This window comes from Olea europaea, chromosome 11 (assembly GCF_002742605.1).
Source record: "Olea europaea var. sylvestris chromosome 11, O_europaea_v1, whole genome shotgun sequence".
NCBI classification, from domain to species: Eukaryota; Viridiplantae; Streptophyta; class Magnoliopsida; order Lamiales; family Oleaceae; genus Olea; species Olea europaea.
This window is the reverse complement of record NC_036247.1, coordinates 18,461,973-18,487,125: the sequence shown is the minus strand read 5'-3', so window position 1 is coordinate 18,487,125 and position 25,153 is coordinate 18,461,973. Positions and strand designations below refer to the sequence as shown.

The 25,153-nt window shown below is 33.4% G+C and overlaps 1 protein-coding gene across 1 annotated transcript; it reads right to left on the bottom strand.

Annotated features, from left to right (window-relative positions):
* Positions 1-9,170: 9,170 nt before the first annotated feature.
* LOC111403665 (protein PMR5-like) lies at positions 9,171-12,041 on the bottom strand. The gene is made up of 4 exons (XM_023032249.1): positions 11,316-12,041; positions 11,060-11,238; positions 10,678-10,836; positions 9,171-9,846 (listed from the first exon to the last, which is right to left on the bottom strand). Exons 1-4 carry the CDS (start codon positions 11,814-11,816, stop codon positions 9,501-9,503), a joined length of 1,185 nt encoding a protein of 394 aa, XP_022888017.1. The 5' UTR covers positions 11,817-12,041; the 3' UTR covers positions 9,171-9,500.
* Positions 12,042-25,153: the final 13,112 nt, after the last annotated feature.

Genomic DNA, 25,153 nt, shown 5'->3' with positions numbered 1-25,153 from the left:
ATAGATTGGGCTGGTATGGGTTCGACAGTTGAATGGTATCTAGGACTGGGTTTAACGGTAACTTTCGGGTCGTGTTCTGCTGTTTGAGCCCCTAACAATTTTTCCCTGTAGACTCTTTTTCTAACGAACAATATCTACTTTTTTCTTTGGAAAACAGTAACAAGACTTTTAACAAACAATAACAACTTAACAAGACTTTCTTCTATAGACTAACAATACTGAGACACATACCTTTGTGTTTGACGGAAGGAAACGAGAATCGTAGCTTTTTTTTTTATCCACCCCAAAAGTTGGGTTGTGGCTTTTAAGTACTATGTGGTGAGTGAGAATCGTGATGTTATTAATACAAAAAAATATTTAATGTGATAAACAAAACATTAAGTGTGTAGGATTTGATTATTTTGTGTACTGACTAAAATATGTAAATTCGTTCCTAGTAAAACACAAGTATTTAGAGATTAATCTCGTATTGTGATTTACAAACTTCTTTGGTATTGTTTTTCTTGATTCCACCTTCAAATCCTTGAGAAAACACCTTGCTTTTTCAAGTGAAAGACAAGACTGTGTGATGGCTTGGGATAAAGATTACCAGAGCATACAAAAGCAACACATGCTGGTTCTTCAAGAACAAAAATCAAAATAAATTGCAGAGATCTTTTGTGTGTGGTCGTAACAATCATAACACTCTATTGGATCTTGACATATGTATACATACATATAATATGTTATATAATTTGAGTGTGAAAAAAAAATTTCAAAAACAGAAAAATCATTAAATTAATTTTCACCCGATTAACTCTTGATCGATCAAAATAATTTGTTAATTTCATTCTATTCCTCTAAAAGAATCAAATTTTACCTTTTGTCCAGCTGAAATTACTGAAACTGTATAATCAATAATTGCATTTTCTGATTTATTATTCTTACTTATTATATCCCGTCGATCATTTGAAATATTCGGAACAAGGTAAAATGATCAAATGTCATTTTTCAAGTATACATAAACCCTCAAATCTCATTTTTTGCCGGACAATTTTTTGTGATTACATCACAATATTAATTCAAAAATTAATGTTAATTATTGAGCTCAAATTTAACCGTCCATTTGAAAATTATTTGAGGTCATGATCGTGCATATTAAATAGATGACAAATTCCATATATGTCCATGTTATTTCTCTTTTATTTTCAATTCATTGAGATACTGGCTAGCAATTTGATCTTACCATTGATACCTCAAAAAATTTCAAATTAGGAATCGAAGTCCGTTGCTTGCTTAGGATTAAGTACTCGACTTATTTATAATATCAAAATGATCTATGAAAAATGCAAGCTCAGATAAATTTATCGAAAAATAAATTTAGATTTTATTTCAAATGTCGAATATAAATAAATTTACCATACGGGCAACCACAATCTAACAAATCTTCCCCTTACTGTAGAGTAAATATGACATATCAAATACCATCCTCTCTAGATGACCATCAAAAACTTTAGCCGATAAGCCTTTAATAAATGTATCCAGAAGATTACCTGCTCATACAATCTAGCCTCCAACCTCATTATCTCAATTATAAAAACCTCGATGAAGGTGGTAAGTCAACTCAAAGTTCCAGTCACGATGAGGATTCTAAACAACCAACCTCCTTAGCAACTTCACAAGTTGCTGAAGACTCTTTTTCATGGCATAACCAGCAATCCAAGATTGCCTCGAACTCATCCGAATAACCACTCCACCTCCTACTTATACTTCGATGTTAACGAATCCCAATTGCCCTTGTTAAATCTGATCTATATCAATTTAATCTATCGGATCATGATCTGAACAAATAAGCATATAGTCACTTGTTCACCAAAAATACTTGAGTATATGCTTTACCTGTGACGACCCAGAATTCTGATTATAGGGGATGGTTTTTGGATATCCCTAAATAAGCCCGTTCCAGTGATACTGAAATCACGCGAAGATAACCAAAGAGTTTTTATAACTTAAGTTTGAAAATCTATTTGAACTGTGGAATTAAACTTCAAACTTGTTTTTAACAATCAGGAAACCTTTTTGATCTAGCTTCCTTAAAAAAAGGATATGGATTTTGAATCCATATCATTTACGCAGAGACGGATATAGGGGGACTGGGCTGGGCTGTAGTCCCCCCCCCCAAGGCCAAGAAATTTATTTTTTCTTAATGCATTTTTCATTTTTTTTTTTTGAAAAAACAGTTTTTTGTGTGTAATTTTTTTTTTTCACGTATTAGCCCGGCTTGAAATTTTGTAACTCGATCTTGAATCCAATTCTGAATTCGTCCCTGTATTTACGCATCCTTAAACAAAGTGGGGTCTTTGCCATCTTGTTTAATAAAGATCGCCTAAGAAACTCCGTATAGAAGGTAGGCTGACTTGTCTTTTCATCTCATCCAAATGCAGCTACTTCCTCTCCTCTTATTGCTGGGTCATGTCCCTATTAAGACCAATATCTACCACTACCTCACCATGAACAACACGCGAATGTCAAACAAAGAATGTCTCTTCTGCCCTCAGGGCATATCTCCCAGTGGCAAAGGGGAGGACGGATAGGGCTCAGCGTGGCAGTGTGTAGAGTTCGATTCCCCGCAAGGTGGAATTGACTTTGTTGCAAGCGGGAGTTACCATATGGGTTAACAGCCTTGGCCTATCCATGTGCTCTCCACCCTGGCTCTTGGGAGGCACATCCTGCGATTTACCTCCTTCACGATGGCTCAGAGCAGGGTCGGTGGGGACCCTTAAAGTTGGGGTTCAACCTTTTTTTTTTTTTTTTAAGAATGCCTCTTCTACTATAACATCTAGTTCCACATGTCTGTTGAGATCCATAAGCACCAAAAAGGTGTTGGACCACCTGCCTATTCCTCCCTCTATGAATAGCTACCATTGGTTCCGTAGGGAAGTATGCAGCCCTAATGTTAGATTCTATATGGAAATTTGAATTCCAGTCTCGTTCAATCATCTTATCCAATAGAATCTCACTTTGTTGACTTGTGTTGTATGAAAGTGCAAACTTCTAGAGCACATATTGCATTCAATTAATAAAGTGAACTTTTTAGATTCGAATTATCGATCCCTCGAGAATTGTTTACTTTCAATTACACAACTTTAATTAATTTAATTTTTACAATAAAAACAAATACAGACAATTGAAATTATGATTTGAAAACAAGGAAAATAAAATAAAACTCTATAAATTAAGAAAACATAAAAACTTGGAAAATTTCAAAGGAGAACATGGTTGGGATTCATGGTTTCGCTTAACCATTGCCTAATTAATTTTTCTACGAGCCAATTAACAAATTACTTATTTACTTATTTTGGTTTAAATACACAATTTTCGCTCAAACGATGTATAAATAACTAAATATAATCATTCATTAATCACATAAATGAAAATGCAAGAAATGCAACAGTAGATATCCACGAAAATAAGAATTTTAATTTAAAAAGCAAATAGTGAAATTAAATTATACAGCTAAGTTTAACTCCAACAATACATTCCAACACAAATATTTGGCCCATGTTAAACAAATGATAAAAATGAGCATATAATAAATTGCAAATATGTGATAATAATGAAGAAAATATAAGATTAATGATACAACTCCTTTTTATTGAATTTTTGAAGATGTTAAATGGCTTGATTTGATTTTCGTAAAATCTCTCCACCTCCTTTGATTGATTCTCCTTATACTCTTAATTTTGCCCCCAAGATATCAAGAAAATTATGGAAAGAAAAAGAAAAGAAAAGAAAATGAAGAGAAAAAAAAAAGGCGGGGGGGAGGGGGGGGGGGGGGGGGAGGGAAAGAATACAAACTAACCATTATTATCAAGGAACTCTTTTCTTTTTGCAATGAACACAAACAAGGAACTTGAATACTTAAAATTGGATCTTTCATTTCTATTTAGAAATTGTAGCATTGGTCACTAGAATTTCCAGCAATTGTAGAAACGACACCCAGGTTTTCGGCTGCCTTTTTGCTTCCATTTTGCAGCTATAGTCCTTCCCTATTTGTACTTCTAGTTCTCAACTTTTATCTTGCAAAATTTAGTCCTTGAATTTTAATCTTCATTTCAGTCATGCCCTCCATGAATTGCCGCTAATTCTTCTTTTTGTAATTGTGCATTTTAGCCCTCAGCTTCACAATTTTGTATGCTTTTAGTCCGTTTTCCTTCCTTTAGCTTTGTTCTACTTCAATTTGAGATTTTTGCCTATAAAAGCAATAAATGCACAATTGTAAATAAGAATTCGCTCAATTTAATCACTAATCAGCTTATTTAAGTATTAAATAAGTGTGCAATCTCACATTCATCAACACTATTAAACTTAAGCTCAATAAGTGTGCAATCTCACATTCATCAACACTCTTAAATTTAAGCTCGTGCTCGTCCCAAGAAAGATTATCAACTATTACGATCTTGTGAAATGAGAAAAAGATCTACACTTTAGATAGCTTGTCAAAAATATTAATGAGTGTAAAATTGTATAAATCGTCGATTGTTCAAGAGAGATTGCAGTAAAATCTCAAAATTTTATACATCAGAATTATATTTCACATTTGTCTTTTATAGAGATTACATGTAATTGTATCAATTTCTAACACATCCTATGCTAATGCCATAAATAATTCACTTTATTTCTGTTTTTACAAATCAATTTATTGGGGAGTTTGATATTGAATACGGATTTTGTAAAATATCATGAGCTTCATTTTGTCCACAATCCATTTGCTAAAACTTTTAATTATACAAACTTATATCAGTAGTTGAAATTGAACTGACATGAGCATATAAACTCTATAATGTCTATATAACTTTTTGTTATGAGTTGAGCTGCCTCACTATTTCTTTAGTTTTGGGCTAATTAAATTGTATATTACCCGGCCTAGTTGATTAAACGCGTTCTTTGGTTGCACGACTTATGCCTCAACTTAAGGGCTGCTTTCTACCGTACACGTGGCTCACTTGCAACCCTTTGGTTTGTGTCGATTCGTCTGGGTGTTTTTACTCTTGGACACTCCATCTATGATAAGAGACTTTTTATTTTTCTTTTTCTCCCGAATGTTCTTTCTCTGTGTAAGCAAAGTTTTATCTGAAATTGGTAATTTTTCATCTTTGTTACGTAATCTCTGTATTGTTGAGTATTGAGGGCTGTTTAGTACAATTGCGTGACAGATTTTGGTTACCAAATTTGTAAAAAGCGATGCTAGAGAGAACTTGAAGAAATCATACATTTGTACGATTTCCTGGTGATTTTAGTGGATCTAGATCCCATTCCCTTAGTCGATGCTCAATGGGTGACGAGATCTTTGTGACTAAACATCCGGATCCTTTACGGGTGAAAAATCTTCTGAGTTCTTATTTTATAAATTCTATACTTTGTGTTTTTGTAAACAATTCAAACAAAGTTTTTACGCAATGGGACCAACACTTTTTCATTTAGTTGCACACGGAACTATAAGTTGAATTTGTATGATCATCCCACTTATCCATCTCTGAATAATTTATGCTATTCATCAGTTGAAAAATTTAGGATTTTACTATTTATTCATTATAGTGATGTGCTGTATTGTTTTACATGTGATTAAAAATACGGTGATGGGTTTTTTTTTTAAATTACCAATTCTTGTAGCACCAACACTCACGAATTCATATATGTGACTGTATTTACAATCCATTTATGATATATCTTCTACCTTTTGTCTTGTTGGATCTATGTAACTGTATTTTATTCTAGTTACGATATATTTTCTACCAGCTCATGTCTTGTTGCAGTAATGGACTAGTGCATATCTCATAATGTGCAAATCAAGAACTTTTGGATTGTTCATACCAGTTCGATGCAAGTGTCTTCACCTCTATTATGAATTACACGAACAAAATAAAAATTCAAAACCCGCTTGATTGAAGTATGGATGTCGATTTTTTGGCACAATTTCATGTAGAAAATAAGATTGTGATTTGAATAAAGCTACAAATGTTATAGATTTCTTCTAACGATTCAAGATAATGGGCAATTTTAGGAATTTTTTTTATTTTTTATTTTTTTTGTAAATAAAAAGACTGTGGTTGGTTTTCTTTTGGCAACTTAAGTGGATTATTTGGGGCATGCTTGACGGAGGGATTGAGGTCAATGATTATATTAATTGATGAGAGATGTACCTTTCAATTATTATACTATAAAAAAATTTGTATTTTTTTCGATATAAATAAAGTTTAAAAGTAAAATATGAATTTAAATAAAAAACAATGTACTCGGTGAGATTTCACAGTTTTGAACTGTGTTGGAATTGTAACGATGGAAAAGTACATAACTACTATTCTTTCAAATTTAAAAAACTTGATGAAATATTTTCAAAAATCAGATGTTCACAATACCCTACCTCATAGCAGGCAAATCTACTGCCATCGTTGTGTTTAGCCGATTGGCGACGATAGAGCAATAGAAAATAGTAAAGAGAGTAGAGGGAAGATTTTTACTCCTTTCAAAGAAGTAACCAAAAATACCACCAGCACAACCGAAACCAAAACCACCAACTATGGCTTCGTCATCACCAAACTTACGTGGCGACATGTCGATTACAATTATGGTTCTACACTGAGTGGCTCTTCTAGAAGATCTACATCCACTATGTTACCTAGGCTATCTCGTCTCCACTATAGCCCTACTCAGTCATGGTTGCTTTGATAGGATTCATTGCTAACTGTTAGAGATTCTCCAAATCAGATTTTGAATGTTTATGCAGATAAGGCTCCAAACACCTGCTAACGTTATCACTTCATCAGATTGCTCCAACTACCTGATAACCTTACCAGTGTATTAGATTAGTCAAGCTCTGTTTTTCAATTACATCTTCTTCTTATCCTTCAATCGTATGTGTTCCTATACTATATATAAATAGCATCATCTTTGTAAAGAAATATGTATCGGATTACATTCAAATACCATTTTTTGTATAAAGTGTTGATCTCTTTATGGTATCAGAGCCTTAAAGCTCCCACGAGCAAACATTTTTCTCCTTCTTCCTTATGGCCGAAAATAACCAAATCCCGGCGACAATCAATGGCAATCCCCCTGCACAATTTCTTGTAGCCATTAACACTGTAGCCCAACTTTCACCGAACAACTACCCATCCTGGAGAGCACAATTAAATTCTCTTCTATTTAGCTATGATCTTTTGGGATTTATAGATGGCACCAGACCCAGTCCACCTGAAACTATTCTACAGAATAATGCACCTGCTCCAAATCCTGTTTTTCTTCAATGGAAGCGCCAAGATCAGCTCTTATTCCATGCGATCATGGCCTCCTTGTTTGAACCTGTCATGCCACTAATTGCTTTCTCTGCTACCTCACAAGAAGCTTGGTCTCGTGTAGAAAGACTCTACGCTAATCGAGCTCGTTCTCGAATCATGCATCTGAAGGAACGCCTCTATCTGATGACAAAGGGATCCAAATCCGTGTCTGAATATCTTCAAACTATTAAGTATATTATTGATGAGCTCTCTCTAATTAATGCTCCACTTGCAGAAGATGACTTGATCATTTTTTTCCCTCAATGGTCTTGGTCCAGAATTCAAAGAAATTGCAGCTGCTGTTTGTGCTCGTGAAAACCCAATCTCCTTTGAGGAACTCCATGATAAGCTGGTTGAGCAAGAAGAAGCTGTCAAGCGTGAGGGAACTCGACCTGAATTATCTCCCATTACAGCTAATTTTACAAGAAATGGATATACCAATAACAACAACAGAGTTCCTTATCAGAACTACAGAGGTAGTAACTTCCAACAGTGCAATCCAAATCCTAATCATGGCCATCATCAAAATCAAAATTCAAATCGAAGTCAGAACAACAACTACAGAAGAAATCAACCAGTGGTCCAGTGGTCACTTGCCAAATCTGTGAAGAGCGTGAACGTTCTGCTCGACAATGTCGTATGCTCAAAGACAAGCTCTCATCTCAACCAGTTGTCAATCACACATCCATGAAAGATTCGAACTCCAGTTGGGTTATCATGTTACTGCTGATCTTGACGATCTCTCTCTTCACCAAGGATACGAAGGTAATGATGATGTTCTTATTGGAGATGGTTCTAGGGTCACCATAACATACACGGGTTCTACTCATCTTTCTTATAATTCTAAACATTTTTTGCTATCTAATGTTCTTTGTGTTCCTTCAATTCAAAAGAATTTAACATCTGTCTCAAAATTTTGCAAATCAAACAATTCATCTAGTGAATTCTTTCCATCTCATTTTGTTGTTAAGGATCTCAAGATGGGGGCACATCTTCTTCAAGGCCCAAATAAACATCGTGTTTATGAATGACCAAGGCATGGACAAAGTTAAACTTCAAAACCATGTGTGCTGGTTAGGGTCAAAGCAAGCATCACAACTTGGCACAATTGTCTTGGACATCCTTCCTCCAAAGTTCTACATCATCTTGCCAAATCAAGTCTTTTACCATTATCATCTTCTATGTCGTTTATTTTTCCATGTAATTCTTGCTCATCTCAAGTTCCAATCTCACCTATCTCAGATGCTGTCCCCGCTGGTTCTATCCCACCTACTACATTATCTCCTGTTCCTGCTCCTGGTGAACCATCATCTGAGTTCATGCCTACTAATTCTGTGCCCCCTCCAACTGCCCCACACACTCATCCTATGACGACTCGATCCCAGAATAATATTTTCATACTAGGGGGTCTTTGAGCTTCTTCAAGAGAGAGAAGGGGGAGAGAAATGATATTTTGATTTTTGGGGGAAAAAAGGTAATTGTACTTGATTTTTTAAATTAAAACTTTAAATATAATGCTTGAGGTAATTTTCTCTTCTAACATTTTACTCGTTTGGCTGTTGATTAGACCTCTAACATTCTAGTCTTTTAAATAAAATTAAAAAACTTTTAGAAAACTTTTATTAAAAAAATTATTGACTTACTTTATCTAAAATTTTGTTTTCAAATATTTTTGGATACTTTATATTTTCTTACTCAACGGTGAAACAAATTACTTTCAAATTTAATTTAAAAACTTAATTAATTATTTACTCATAAGTACATTTTTCAACCTTTGATTTTTCAACCTTTGCCAAACATGAAATAGTTCAAAAAGAAAATTACATATAACTGCATTTTTTACACACAAGTAAATTCTTTAAGCTTTGCCAAACAGAGATAGTTCAGAAAAAAATTACATATAACTGCATTTTTTACATTACATCCTCTGAAGGTTTCAAACCAAATAAATCACCAGTTGTAATCTCTAACACTGTATATAGTGAAGAGGGAAGTTGCATCCTCTTCTTGAATGGACTAAGAACAATACCTATATATATAGCAACACAACTATAAATGTAGAATAGGTTTAATGGGGTGGGAGGCTGGGGTAAGAACACTACTACATTAATGACATTTTAGTAAGAAGTGTTAGACAGTATTGTCCATTTTATTGTCCTATACGTTCTATGTACGAAACATGCACTAATGTAAGTAGAATAAAGCGGTGTAGAAAATTTGGTTCCAAGTATCTGGCAATCCAGGAAGACACCAATGGCTACAATCAGCTGAATGGTCGGGATTAGCCCTTTGTCCTGGGGTGAGATCTCCACTGTAGATTGAGGGATGTGCATCTTTTCTCATTTCTGAAAGCAATGTAATGTCAAGTAGAAAGGGAGGGTTCTTCATGTCTCTTACAACTGTTTCCAACAGCCTCATTTGATCTGAATATCCCCCTAGGTAGGCAAGGCCGCCGCGGACACTCATTGGTGTCGTCTCACCGTAACAGCTCTTTGAGGTTGTTGTAGCCCCTCCATTCCATTCACTCGGGCTGCCAATCGAGTCAATGTTATTAATAGATCGTAGAGTATTATTCACTCTATCTTATCAAATATATCATAAAGTGTAATCTAACTGTCTAAAAAATGTTGACCGTGGAGTCAACATTGTGCAGGGTTGGTATGGGCCATGTGACACCATTTATGTATGCTTAAACCAATTTTGGTTGCTTTGAAACCTTAATGAATTGTCTTTTAAATGATTGAATGACAAATAATGTTTTGTGGGCAGTCTGACTCGGACCATATTTCAATAATTGAACCCAAACTAGGCCCCGTCTTTGCATAAGCTGCACCAGCAACCGTGAGATTACAGCTGTCTTCCAGCAGCCAATTAATGGAGCCTGGCTCGGTTAGTTGCTTTGGGTAAACTTTTCATTTTAAAATTGAAAAGTTTAGACAAGGCAATTAAGGAATTTTTTTCATCCCATGTTTAGCAACTGCTCTATGAAATTTTGTTCTTCCTTAATAAGTCAAGTACAGACACGGTAGAGAATATATAAAACTTGCACTCAAGGAACAATAATTTGAGAGAATGATTCAATTCAGCGCCCAATAATGTAGAAAAAATAAAAATAACTAAATAATAAGGAAAAAACCATTTGTACACGAGGTGTACACTCCGGTGTACACGCGCCTCACATGGGACACGCCTCTCACATGGGAAGGGGCCCCACGCCCATTAAATGCTTCCGGCCAACCTCTCATGTGAGAAGCATGTACACCGGAGTGTACACCCCTGTATACGTGTAGCCGAACCCAAATAATAATAATAATAAATAAAGATGCAGAAGAGAAGGTGGGGCACTGATAAAATTACATACTTGTAATGTGTGGGAGAAATACACTGAAAGAAAACTTTTGTCACTCTGGTATCAATGTTGCTATCAACCCATCTTCCCCAAGTTCTTAGCCCTTTCTCTAAGGCAACCAATCTATCCATATCTTGGTAAAATCTCCCTTCTGATTCCATATAATCCCACCTGCAAGCAAGAAAATGTCCGATACACAGAATTAAACAAAACGTAAGCCCCCATTTGATTCAAATTATTTTAAATCAAAGTCAATAATTAATTTTAATGACATGTTTTATGAGATTCATAATTTGTCAACCACATATTTCACCAAAAAAATTTAATTTTAATTTCACGAAACAAGAGCAAATAAAATTTATAAAATACTGTGGAGTCATGTCTGTTACTTTACCCTTGAAGAGATCCCTTGTGACTCCACCAATGACCCGTGTTAAACGACAACACGTCTACACCTCTCCAAGCTTTAGCATTCTCTCTCATGTCTTCTAATTTGAGCACTCGTTTACCTTGTATAATATCAATATCTACAAGGTATGGAGCTCGGTAAAACGACACCGTGACACCATACTCCTGCATTTTAATAAACAGATAAATACCATGGGGGATTTGGTTTATCAAATGGTAATTGTATAGAACTGCAAGTTTACCAGGAACTTGACTGTAGAGAGAGGATCTCCTCTGATAGTTTGTGTCGGTGAACCAGCAGGAATCCCAGCTGATATCATGCAAATCAACGACTGCCACTGATTAATCCCAAGTGAATCACCCACGAACATCACAGTTTTCCCTCTCATTTTTATCGCAAAATCAAGGCCGTTAAATCTCGGGATTTTGCAATTGGTTGGTTGCCATCGGTACTTGAGGTAATCAGTGTCGGGTCTGCCGTACATTTGGCAATTGAACTCTGGGTCTATGATTTGACATGAAGATTGGTACAGTGGATAAGTTTCGTCACGAACCCAGGTGCCCGTAAACAATGAGCATGAACTTTGATTAGATGAAAGCATTGGGCGTCTATGGTAGGGGTGCTTCTGGTGATTCTTCCAAATAGCCAAAGCCCCTGATGAAACTTTACAGAACTGTACCGAAAGAAGACACAATAGAACTGTCAAAATGAGAAAATGAGTATTCGCCATTGAAGAAAGCATCGAAAAATGAGAGAGAAGTTAAAACAAAAGATAAAACAGCCAGAGAAAGAGAGAGCGGTTGTATAATGGTATATATATTGTGTTACTGTTGTATCACATTATGCATGAAGGATTGTGAACTTTTCTAAAAATTTTGTGGTGGTGCCGTGGTGTGAATGCAGCTGAAGATGGTTCACGTGTAGTTATGTCGACAGGTTTTTCGGTTTTCACGTGTATTAGCTAAAAAGAATTAGGAGAGGTATGAAATTTTTTTTAAAAGACTCTTTGTTTACTTATCTACAATTTGCAAGTCGAGCTACTCTATTTTTGCTGTGTTTTTCACGCATATGGACATAGTATCTTTGATTTCTAGTTTACTTTTTTTACAATATTAGTGGCTAGCTACTTGGTGACAAAATAGTTAATTGAGGAAATAATTTGTAGTTGGTACGAGAGGATGAGATAATTTATTTTTGTTGTACAGGGACTAGGCATTTCAACTAGCCAGGTCGAGAGTTAAAGTTCGTAGCTCGAGAGCAACCTGACCAAAAAAATGTTTGTTTTGCTCGAGCCGAGTCAAAACGCAGTCAAAGTTTTGATGCTTGACTTGAGCTTTTGGCTTAGACTTCATTGAGTCAAGTTAGCTAACAAATTTTTTAATTTTTTTTATTTAAATGACGAACGGGCTGGGATTGAGATTCCTAGGTACAAAAGTGGTATGTAAGACACTGTTAAAAAGCTTGATACTTTTTCTGCATTTTTCATGCATTGGACAAAGTATCTTTGATATTTAAGTTAAAATAATTTACTTTTACTACATTATTCATGCAAATAGCTATTTAGTGATGCAATAGTTTATCAAGAAAATAATCGATAGCTGTCGCGAGTGGATAACGAGTCGGACTTGGACTCTGAATCGGACTCGGACCAAGACTATACATTAGGCAATACCGAGAATTTTTTAAAATGGAGAAAAAGCTCAATACAAATATAATCCTCACTTGTCCATACTTGGAAAATATAAATTACAATTAAGAAATTAGTTTTCCTTCTATCTATAAATCAGTTAGCAGATTTACAAAATTAAAGACCATTCAATTATATTTAAACAATTAATGAGCTGTTCCGTATTTATTTTTCACAATTATGATAGAAGACGAGAGAGGAACAAAATCAAGTTGGCCACATAACAAAGCACAGAGAGTGGGCACGGCAGCGGGGAGTGAAGTCACAACAGAATTTAGTGGCCAAGTTGGCGAAATGGGTCCCACTGATCGTGTGGCCTGTTTTTGGTTTGATAGGCGCCTCAAACTTTTAGATTTCCATTCACTACAACTTCTAATAACCCAGTAACAAACAAAATGCTTTATTTATGCACAAGAAATGCAAATATTCTATATTCTTTACTTCCCGTGTTGCAACATCATTCCTTTCTTATTTTTGACGTTATTCTTACCACATAAAAACATAATTACGTGCTATGTACGTACTGCTTGTCCAATTCCCAATTACGATCGCAAGACTTCATGAAAAATGATACTGTTTTGATGAGATGGTCACCTTCTAATTTTTTTATTTTACGATAAGTGCTCTGAATAGGGATGTCAACGAGTTGAGCTGATTCGTGAGTCGAAATTTGAGGCTCGATCTCAGCTTGATTAAAATAATCGAGTTTTTTTGGGGCCCGAACCAAACTGGGCAGGACCGGACCGGCTCAATTTTGGTAAAAAAAAAAATTTAATATTAAGGTATCAGAACGCTGCCTTGTTGCCTTTAAATTTTTTTTCTTGTATTTTTTTTTTTTTTAAATATAGTCTTGTGAGCTCAAGCCGGCTTGGGCTTTGCCCGACATCTCAAAATGGGGCTCGACTCAAGTTTCGGCTTAGTTCTCTCGAGTCTCGAACGGGGTGGGCTCGAGCTTTTTTCGAACCTAGTCACAGGTGGCTTGAGCCTACGAGCCCGATTGTCATCCCTAGCTCCACAGTGAAAACATCAAAATTGAATAATCATTTTTACGTGATGGAAGAATTTATGTTAAAGTTGAAAAGAGGTTGTAATTAATGTATCTCCATATGAGTATCGGGCACGCTTTGTGGTAGACCATATGGTAAAATATGATTGTTCGCATTGCGATTAATATTGAAGCCAAGGATGGTGAAGTTAAAATTATGAGCGGTGGGCTATCTATTCCTTTTCCAATAGGCATACATAAGATTAATAAAGATGTTGCCTAATCCAAAAGACTTCATAGTAGAGTCAGATTTCATTCATTATGTTGGGATTAGAAGTTAATACCTGGATTGTAGATCCTGTAATAACTAATTAACTCAATGAAAGGGAGTATACTTTAGGGATAAATACACGTGCAGTAATATCGGTAAAAGTTGATCTTTTATCTGTTGGCATTCACAGAACTTTTTATGATTGATGTTCATGCGAACTCGCAAGCGGATAGGATTGTTGACAAATAATAATGTAGTGAGTTGAATTGAATTTCATCAATCCGTTTTTGAATTCGAATGCAACTAACAAAAGAGAATTATATTTATTATGTCTAAATTATCTACAAATTAACTAATATGATTATAAACTAAAATATGAGATGTATGTATTGGAATTTCAAATCCAACTATTATTATCATATTTTAATTCTCAATCTATGTAATTTAATATAAGTTGTGTATTCATGACAATCGATAGTCCAGTTTTATTTAACTATCTCTCTCGAAGTAAGTTAAACATATTATAAGTACGATCCGATTTTATTCCTAATCAATTCATATGAAAAGTAACTCGTTCAATTACATGATTATCAATAACATTGCTCACGTCATACATGTTATTCCTAATATATATTGTCCGTATGTTGAACTTGCAATGTTTTAAACCTCTTTTGAGTCTCACAATACTACAATAAACAACTAATTACCTAATTGGTAATCAAATAATTAAAGAATTAAACAAAGCACACAAGATCAATCAAGAATGCAAATTTGCTAAACTACTTGGTATTTGATTTTTAAAAAAATAAAAATAAAGATAAGGTCCTTCTTCATCCAACACAAAAGAAAATCTTTCTTAACATGATTCTAATGATAAAACATTAAGAAAAATGGACAAGCATCATCCGGTATTTATAAGTACAAGAAAGATGTGTGAAATCTAATTCTTATTCTTGATCTTCAATTCCAAGATTTGATTTTTCAAGTTCTCGATATTTCTTGATTCAATGCACGTGCTAGATTTATTGTATATCCTCTTCAATTTATGATGAATTTGTCCCTCCCTTCTTAATAGATTTTATGAGATGATGTGGTATGACGAGTAAGAGATCCCTCAATGTTTTGCCCTTGCCTCGTATATATAGCCGTCAAAATTATGTCAAGAAACGCATCCAAATTGAGTTCCAAAGGAGCTTTGTCGAAAAAAGAAAGCAGTCGTCCACTGTCTAGATTTCGTCCAATTTAGGCTTGAGTTTGCAGTTTTTTGCTCTTGCAAGCATGTCAATTTTACCTGATGCGCGAACATGAGGTAACTATTTCTCCAATTTTTGCTCTTTGATCCTCAGCTTTCTTCCTCCGTTCAATTGAGTCCTTGCTTCCTCGATTTCTATCTTCCCATTTCATTTTCAATCGTTGAGTTGTTAATAACAAATGATAAATACATGAGATTAGATTATAATTTATTAGAACTTGTCCAATATATTGTAATTTAATTGACTAAATAAGTGTAAAATATAAATTTATCAATTGATAATCTATCTTTAAACTATAATTCGAGGATGGTTATCGGGTACATAACTAGATAAGTGTATAAAATACGCTTATAAAATGTTATTTTGTCTTTAGACTATCATTCGAGCATAGTTATTAAAATCGGATCAGCAGAGAAACCAACAAACCAGATTGTGATCCAGTCCAGTTGCTATAATTGGTATATTTAGCAAGTGAACCGGTCAAAGATCAGTTGAACCATCCAATATCATGGTCGAATCAAACGGGTTTAAATGAACTTGGAACCGGCTCAAGGGTGAACCGATTTATGACAAAGTTAGTTACAAAATTTTTCTTCAATGTGCAAAGACAGAGATTCAAACCTTGGCATTTGAAGTAAAATATCACATATATAACCATTATGGCTGCATCTGAACTTGTGTTACAATAGTGAACTAATACGTATATATTTTATATTTAGGAAGATTGTTGTCCTCCATTTTAAAAAATATTTTATAATTTAAATTACGACCTGACAATGACCCACTGGTTGATCCATAACCCAGTGACCAAATGATTTTTCCGGGCGATGAACGCGTCGGTTCTGATAACTATGCATTCGAGCATGGTTATTTGGTTCTTAATTTTTCCAATTATCCATTAAAAATTAAGTTGGATAATGCTCTTAGTGATGAGGGACACTTGGTTAACAATCTTAAATTCATGAGGATGGCTCTTAGCATTATATTACTGCAAGTGATAAGAACAAAAGGTTGTCTAATGCTAATGAAACTCTTTTGTGAGATTTTAGTTTATGTTATATTTATCAAAATAAGATTCACAGACTAGTAGGAAATGGACCTTTAACTGGTTTAGAGGTGGAATCTATACGGACTTACGAATCTTATTTAGAAGGTAAAATGACTAAGATCTTAGGCTTAGTCATAATTTTTTTTATTTTTATATGATCGGGGAACCCGTAGCTCGTCAGCAAGTAAACCACACTAAGCAAGTCCTGTGCGACAGGCTCAATCGAAAAAGTATTGGTAGGGAGAATCAAACTCGTGATCAAAGACCTCCGCGCTAACCTACTCTACCAACTCGACCACCCCATAAGGGGCTTAGTCATACTTATCTTATTATAATTCCAGGAGTAGAAAGGGATGCATCTTTAAATAGGTTAGAAGTGGGTTCTACTTACCAGGTTTAGAATCGTTAGAGGATAAGATGATTAATAGTCCAGTTACTTTCAAGGGGCATAGACTACAATGAGTTTGGGAATTAGTACTTTCCAATGTGTATGGATCCATTAGTACACAATCTAGGAGAGGTTACGAGTATTCATCATTTTTACCAGCGATTATTCTAGATATGGAAACGTATACCTGATGCCTCGCAAGTATGAAAAATTGGAGATATTCAAGGAGTTTCACATCAAAATTGAGAAGCAATTAAATAAGAGTATCGAGACCCTTCGATTAGATCGAGGTGATGAATATCTTCCAATGAGTTTAGGAGCCTCTTACAGATGGTGAGTTTGATAATTAGTTATCCTTTTTTGTCCTTTCTTTTGAAGATATGTACCAACAATGATTAGGTACCTTCTTAACCTAGTACCATCTAAGTCAATTTCTAAGACAATTTTGGAGTTGTGGTGTGGGTGCATACCCAATTTACACCACACCCAGTTTTGAGGATGTCTGGCATATGTGTTAAAAGGAAAGATGAATAAGATGGGAGACAAGGTTAAATGTTAGCATTTTTACAGTGATACAAACGGAATTGGAGGTTATCTATAGTCCTCTAGATAAGAAACTATTTGTTAGCATACATGCAATGTTTTTAGAGGATACATCACCGATAAGTATGTTTTTGCATATTTATTTAATATTCAAATAAGCTAATTAGTGATTAAATTGAGAGAATTTATAATCGCAATTGTGTATTTATGGCTTTTGTAGGCAAAAATCCGAAATTGAAATAGAACAAAGCCAAAGGAAGGAAAAAGGACGAAAAACACGCAAAATTATGAAGTTAAGGATCAAAGTGCAAAAGTTGGAGGACGCGGTTTATTGTGGCATGATTGAAATGAAAGTCAAAATTCAAGCAATAAAACGTGATGATCAAAGTTGAGGGACCAAAAGCACAAATAGGAAAGGACCATAGCTGCAAAATGGAAGCAAAAAGGCAGTCAAAAGCTTGGGCGTCGTTTTTATAATTGTTGGAAATTCGGGGACTAAGGTTGCAATTGCTGAATAGGGTTTAATACTTTAAACGGGGCAGCCAGTGTATTTCCATTTTTCTTCATCTTTTCATTTTCTTTCTTCTTTTTTTTTCCTCTTCATTTTCCTTTCTTTTATTTTTCTTTCCATAATTTTCTTGGTATTTTTTTTTTTTTGGCAAAATCAAAAGCATAAGGAGAATCAACCAAAGAAGATAAAGAGATTTTGGGAAAATAAAGTCAAGCCAATTAACATCTTAAAAAATCCAATAAAAAGGAGTTATCTTTAATTTTGTATTTTCTTCATTATTATCTCTTATTTGCAATGTATTGAATAAAATATTCTCATTTTTATTATTTGTATAACATGTGCTGAATATTTTTGTTAAATCTTGTTTTTTTTCACATTGAGGACAATGTGTGGTTTAACTTTTGGGAGTGATTGTGCTTACTTTGTGTTGACACTTGACATTTTAGATAGCTTTGTCGACTTAGGATTATTTGATATTTAAAATTATTATTGATTCATGAGATATGACCAAATATGTTATTTGTGCCTAATTTTATTTTTAATTTTTTTTTTCAAAAATTTGCTTATCCATATTAGATTTTATATCACTTTGAGCACAATATTCATGATTAATTGTTATCTAGATGTGAATTTTTTTTTATTAACGAATAAAGTTTTAAATTGGTAGAACTAGGTTATGAGTTGTTTGAAAATTTATATCAACCTACATTCTTTATCACTTAGCCACATTGCAAGATAAGTTTGGGGGTGGTCAAACCAATGAAAGATATTATCTAAAAGTGTGTTGATTCTATGCTTTTTGAAAAAAAAAAAATTGTTTAAAGTGTATTTTGCTAAGTATATACTAGATAATGATCATATACTAGGGATCTAAGTCCCATGTACTTTTATTGTGCTTTAAAATGAATGATATTACACATGTTGAATTGTAAACATCACTTTTTGACCTTTTTTACTCGAGTTATTAAGTTTGTTGGGGTATTTCGAGGCCCAATACCTTTTAGCCTAAACAATTGGGGAGCTAGCGATTAAGGGTCCAAAAAAAAGTTTAAGGGAATGTGATATAATGTGAGATTTAATTGAAAAATAAAAAAGTTTGTTATGGTTTAATTGTATTTGATATTTGTGCTTATAATTAGTGGGTTTAAATTACTTAATATAATCTTAAATGTGAAAGTACTTATTCGTAGAGAATCATCATATAATAAGATGTTGTAATTACCACTTAGTCCCAAATCGAACTAGATAGAAAAAAAAATGACTGAATTGAGAGCAACCGTTAGATTTAAGCTCAGGGAAAGAATGAAATCTATTTGAGAAGTATAGATTTCACAAGCGGGAAATGAAATATTTGACCACAAAGGGTCAGATTGGAGCCAATTTAAATTTTTTATCAATTTTGATAATTATTTCCTAATTTAGATGATGATTGAAAGTGACTATATACGTACATGCACCGTTCGAACACTGGATATACTTGTACCATTTTTGCTAACATTTTTTGTAGCACATTTGTAAATTGACAACTGTAATGTTAATTGTTATTTAATAATTATTTTCTATTCGAATTTTAATCTCCATATTTTCAACATATGGAGTTAATATCACCAATTTACTAGCCTCTTTGAAATTTTTAGTTACGGTTCCAAGAAGGAAAATTTCATGTGCTGTAAAATTGGTTAATAAAACAATTGAATAGTATAAAATGAAATATTATATATCAAGCATGCATTTATGATTTTTTCCCTTCAAAAATCCACTCAACTGTCCATCTTTATATCGCCTTAATAAGACAGCAGCCCAGTCCATCTAACTCACTCAGGAGCCCTACTCCCAGAAATATAAGCCCAACATCGAAGCCCATTCATAAATACACAACACAAACCAGCATTAAGCCCAATTACCAAAATCAAGATTGTTCATGGGATGATTTCATAACTACACTAAGAAAATATACTATTCCAAAAAAAATATTACCTTTTTTTTTGTTACAAAAATACTATTGTGAAAATTTTAACTCAATACCCATTTTTATTAAAATATTCACAATGTATTTTAACACTTTTTTTTTTAAAGTATATATGATTATATTAACACCACATTTTTTTTAAATAAATACACCACATTTTGTCTACAATAAAGATCATTAACATTTATTCATTACACACTTATATCCTTAACTTTTTTTTTCTTTTTATCACATTCTTATTTTAATATTTTATTAATTAAAAAAATATTGTCCTTAGTCATGATTTTCATCCAAAAATATTGCTAACGTGTTTTTAAATGAGGATCAAATATTTAATTGTAGTTTTATTGTATTATTTGTTTTGCTTATTCAAAAACGCAATGGAAAAATGAATCTTTTTTACTGTATATTAAATCAAATTTTGAGAGAAACTATAATCAAGAATAATTTATGTTAATTTGAGAATAAAATGGGCTGAAAAAAGTTTAAGATATAAATATGAAAACATATAAAGGCTATGAACCTTTTATGTAATTAAAATATATATAGTTATTAAAAACTGCGGTGTGAATATATTTAGCCCTCTTTTAATTTTCATACCACCATTTATAATGCAACCCATTTTTATGCCAAACCTAGTACACATTCCACGCCAAACCCTAAGAGCACTACCACACCAATACTACCACTTTCATTGTCGGCTACCATCACTAATGCCGCATCATACCAACATCGAAGTAGTCGATGAAACCACCATAACCACCGCCTCCTTCTACACATTCCACCACCACATCCTTCTACTTTTACTAGTGTCACTGTTATCGCCACCACCACATTATTGCTTCTCACCATCACCCACCACGACTTTTTTTAAGAATCGTTCATATGATTTCATATCTGAAATCACAAATGAGACAAAAATTGGTTTTTTAATCTCAATGATGAACTTGTCAGGATACGTTCACATTTTCATACTTAAATTCGATTTCTTTGAATTATTTTATATTTGTTGAATGGTTATGGTTATTTTTCTTGTTTATGAATTGATTAAATATTGGTGTTTATGTTGTTGTTGTTGGTACCGGTACAAGTACGAGTGAATGGTAGTGGTGTTTGTGATTTGTTGTTTATAGTGGTCACAGTGGTGGCGACGAAGCTACGAATATGTAGCACAATTGTGCTACAATGGTTAAATTGCTACAAAATTTTAATAACAATTGTTACAAAATGTGAAAAATAGTATTTTCAGAAATAAAATAAATTAGACAAAAAAGTGGAAAATAGTTTAGGGAAAATGTGACTTTTCCAACACTATTTACAATTTTTAAGAACTTTAATTCATATTGTATCTTGTCTTGTTATATTATAATCCATAAATTTAAGAGACGGAAACATACTTAAGAGCAAGTATCTAAATACAAAGGTAGGTGTATCGTGTCAAGTATTTCATTGCACAATACGTGAACGTTAACTTGTACGCCTTAAATCAAAAGAATCAAGTGACATTGCCTTATAAAAAATTGTTTCCATATTTTTATAATTCATATTCTACCTATCATGTTAAATATATAGGAACTGTTCGGTAGTGATTTTGAGAATTGATTTTTTGACCGTTAAGAAAAAAGTGGAGGTCACCTGTGAAAGAAGAAGTCAAAAATTACGGCTGGAATAGTGAAATAACAATCAAAAAATAAATTTTTTTTTTTTTGGTGAAAAATCACTACCAAACGGGGCCATGGTCTATAAAAGTAATAAATGAAAACTTACATAATAGAGAATGCCTAACCAATGTGCAGAGTAGACACGTCAAGTTCACTATAGATTGAATAAATGAGACCTACAAATATTACATATTTATCTCTCGCTTATTTTTGTTTATATATAATTTAAATCAATCATAAATAACTTTCAAACATGCTTTCATGACTCCATCATGATGGATTCTAAAAAATAAAGAATGTAAAAAAAATATTCTACTACTTATAATTCATATCATTATTGATTCATCTAAACTATTGGCTCCTACTTCATTTGGTGGGTTAATAATCAAATCTCAAATTTAGATAATGAAATCATTAATTTTAAACATTATTATATGTTTAGATGTTACGACATCTTAGAGGCTAATAATTGATTTATTCGTAAACGTAACCATGATACATGGCAGGTCACATGGCTGCAACTAAATAAATGCCACATAGCAATCTGAGACATTTATGGGGGAAGTATGCCACCTCCACAATCTTCATTTTTCGAGGCAATGATGTGCATTTCATAGCCTCATCGACCATTATTCTCTGAGGCCTTGAGCGCATATCTCAACATATCGCCGACAACTACTTCCAAGGTGATGTAACACTGCAATGGCATTTGCCATTGGCTCCGAGTCTATGGTAGTGTTCGTCAAATATCTTTCGAATTAAACCACGATAAGTAAGTTTACGATTCGTTAACAAGTAATAAAGTGGATTTTGAGTGCAAGTATTGTCCCGAAAAGATTGATTTAGTTCGATTTTAATTATCGCGTCCTTAATCGAAACAAGAATAAAGAGAGTGGTTGTCTATGACAAAATTATAACTAAAATAAGCTACATATGCAATTATAAGTAAATTTAACTAACTAAATGCAATTTATGCTAAACAAAAATTGTTGTTTTCTAATGAATGACAAACGCATTAGGATCCCAAATTTCCATACAATAATCATTTTTAACATTAGTTCTACATTTTGACAACATGATTGAATTTTGAAAAATCAATATTCCTTTTTTATTCAACAATCTCTCTCCAGTAACATTAAATCCACTCTCATATATGATGACTATATTTCTATTACAGATGTGAATACAAGAGTTCGTGAGTTTTTATGAACACTTAAAGATTCACATAGATTATAGCGGTATATTTCCAATTTCTATCGGATCTTATGATGATTTATATCATGTTGAGCATATTTTCCTTCTTTCGAATACATAAAATAAGCCACCACATTCACATAACTACCATGCATAATAATCATGGAGAAAATAAATTCATATAAATAATTTAATATTTAAAACGTGTTTTTTGATGTCAAATATGTAAAAATAAATATTAAAAATTCATATTACATGGTTTATCGTTTTCCTAATACAAAGAAAGTTAGCCTAACATGTTGTGAAGAAGAAAGGAAAAGATATAAAAGTTGTTCATCACCCGAAAATTTTTGAATTCAATCTTGATATTCATGAATCTTGATGTGTTCTTTGCCTCATTTTGCAATTTATTCTCCATCCTAATTATGTGTTGAGAGTTGTATTTATGGTATTCTCCAAGAAGACCTAAAAGTCCCTAGAATTCGTGAAAAGATTGGCCTAAGATGGAGTTTCCTTGTTGGATTAAAATTCTAGACGAAAAGTAGTTTTTCGTCGACGGCCCAAGCAAAACCCTGGCAATCACCCAGGCATCCCTTCAAGTCTCTGTTAATGATTTTCATGGTCGAGCAACTTAAAACTGGGTAGTTGTCCAGTTATATCAACTTTCAAATGTTACATTTTAGTCCCCAAATTCAATAATTGATTCTTTTAAATTTTTTCTCTTGCAATTTCAACCCTTCAAATTCTAATTGCATTTGAAACCGTAACATCTTTTATCTTCATTTTGTGGTTCGAGTCAACTACTGACGTGTTGCAATTTAGCCCTCATACTTTGGATTTCTCCGTTTTTTCTTTTCCAATTGCTTAGAAACGGGGTTATCACTGAAATAAATAAAAATTAACCTAAATTAAGTAGAAGTCAACATTTCATGGCATAAAAGCTTAATAATATGGTCCGAATAAGTGCACAAAATGTAGTTATTAGGTAGGAAATCCAATCATTAGCCACAATTGATGGGCCTTTGATGTCCGAAGTAGTGTGGTCAACTCCAGGGCATCTTGTTCAATATGTACTTTTATAGCCTGGAACAATTTGAGATTGGATTGATCTAAAATCTTCTACAACGACAATTTGGAATCAAATCCTTTCCTTCTTTGTTTGGGACATTGTCAAGGTTGCAAACCTATTAACGCCTAGGACATAACAACCAATAACATGAAGCTTAACTAGTGAGCTATTGGTATGAGGTGAAGTGTCGAGTCTTCCAAGGACCTTAGCTCACTTCTATCATCTATAAATACTTTCACTTTGTAAGTATAATTGCAACCTTGATAATTCTCTCTACATATAAATCTTGACTCTTGTATTTCTTCTCCTTTAGCGTCACTCCCACACTCAATACATTTTCTATTGTCCCCTTTAATTGAATTAAGTGTTATAGCGCGTAAAAGCACAACATTCCCAACATTTGCATTTGGAAAGACTCAAATCTAGGGGATTTTTGAGCTGTGTGTGACCAAATGTGTTGTGTCTGGTCATAAATTTTTTTTCAAAAAAAATTTAAAAAAATGATTATCCATTGTAAGATCTTGAGTTAATTTGAGCACGATAGTCTGCTAAATTGTTAACTAGGTGTCGAAAATTTTGATTGATGGAGAGATTTTTCGAATTGGAAGAACTAAATTGTGAGTTGTGTGTAAATGTCTAACAATCCTACATTATCTTCTCTTTCACTTAACCTTGTTGCGAGATAAGTTTAGAAATGGTCGAGCCGATGAATGATATTATTTAGAAGTGTGTTGATTTCATACTTGTTGAAAAAATTTGTGTGAGTGTCTTCTACCAAATATAAGGTAGGTAATGACCATATGCTAAAAATCTAAACCCTATTTTGTTTTATTGTACTTAAAAGAATGATATTAAACTTGTTGAATCTTAGACATCACTTCATAAATTTTTTGGCTCGAGTTATTAAATCGTAGGGGTATCTCAACTCGGTACCCTTTTAGTCTAAACAATAGGAGAGTTATCGATTTAAAACTCGTTACAAGGGTCAAAAAGAATGCTTAAGGGAGTAAGGTAAATCCTTAGATTTAGTAGAGAAAGAGAGAAAAAATTGTTATGGTGCAATTGTATTTGATGTTTCGGCTAACATAACTAGTGAGTTTGAATTACTTAGTATAAGCTTAAACGTGGAAGTACTCATTTGTGGAGAATCATCACATGTCTAAATGTGAGATTGCCTGTTAGCTCAACACCGAACAAGAACGAGAAAAGAAATTAGTGATTTAAGAGCAACATTTAAATTTACACTCGAGAAAAGAAAATGAATATCCATTTGAATGTGTGAATCTCACGAATGGGAAATGAGATATTTGACCACTAAGGGTCAGGTTGGAGTCGATTTGAAAATTTTTCCGTTGACAATTTTTCTAATTTAGATGATGATTGAAAGTAACTATGCATCCACACACCGATTGAATATTGGATAAGTTTAAATTATTTTTGCTAGCATTTTTGGAGTATATTTGTGAATTGATTGTACAATTTTTCACTCTTCGGTATTTT

Bases quoted from the DNA above. Each gene is read 5' to 3' on its own strand.
- LOC111403665 (XM_023032249.1), bottom strand. From the start codon at position 11,816: ATGCTTTCTTCAATGGCGAATACTCATTTTCTCATTTTGACAGTTCTA. The intron at 11,239-11,315 runs GTAAACTTGCAG...ATTAAAATGCAG, and splicing joins TCTCTACAGTCAAGTTCCTG to GAGTATGGTGTCACGGTGTC. The intron at 10,837-11,059 runs GTAAAGTAACAG...TCTTGCTTGCAG, and splicing joins CACAAGGGATCTCTTCAAGG to GTGGGATTATATGGAATCAG.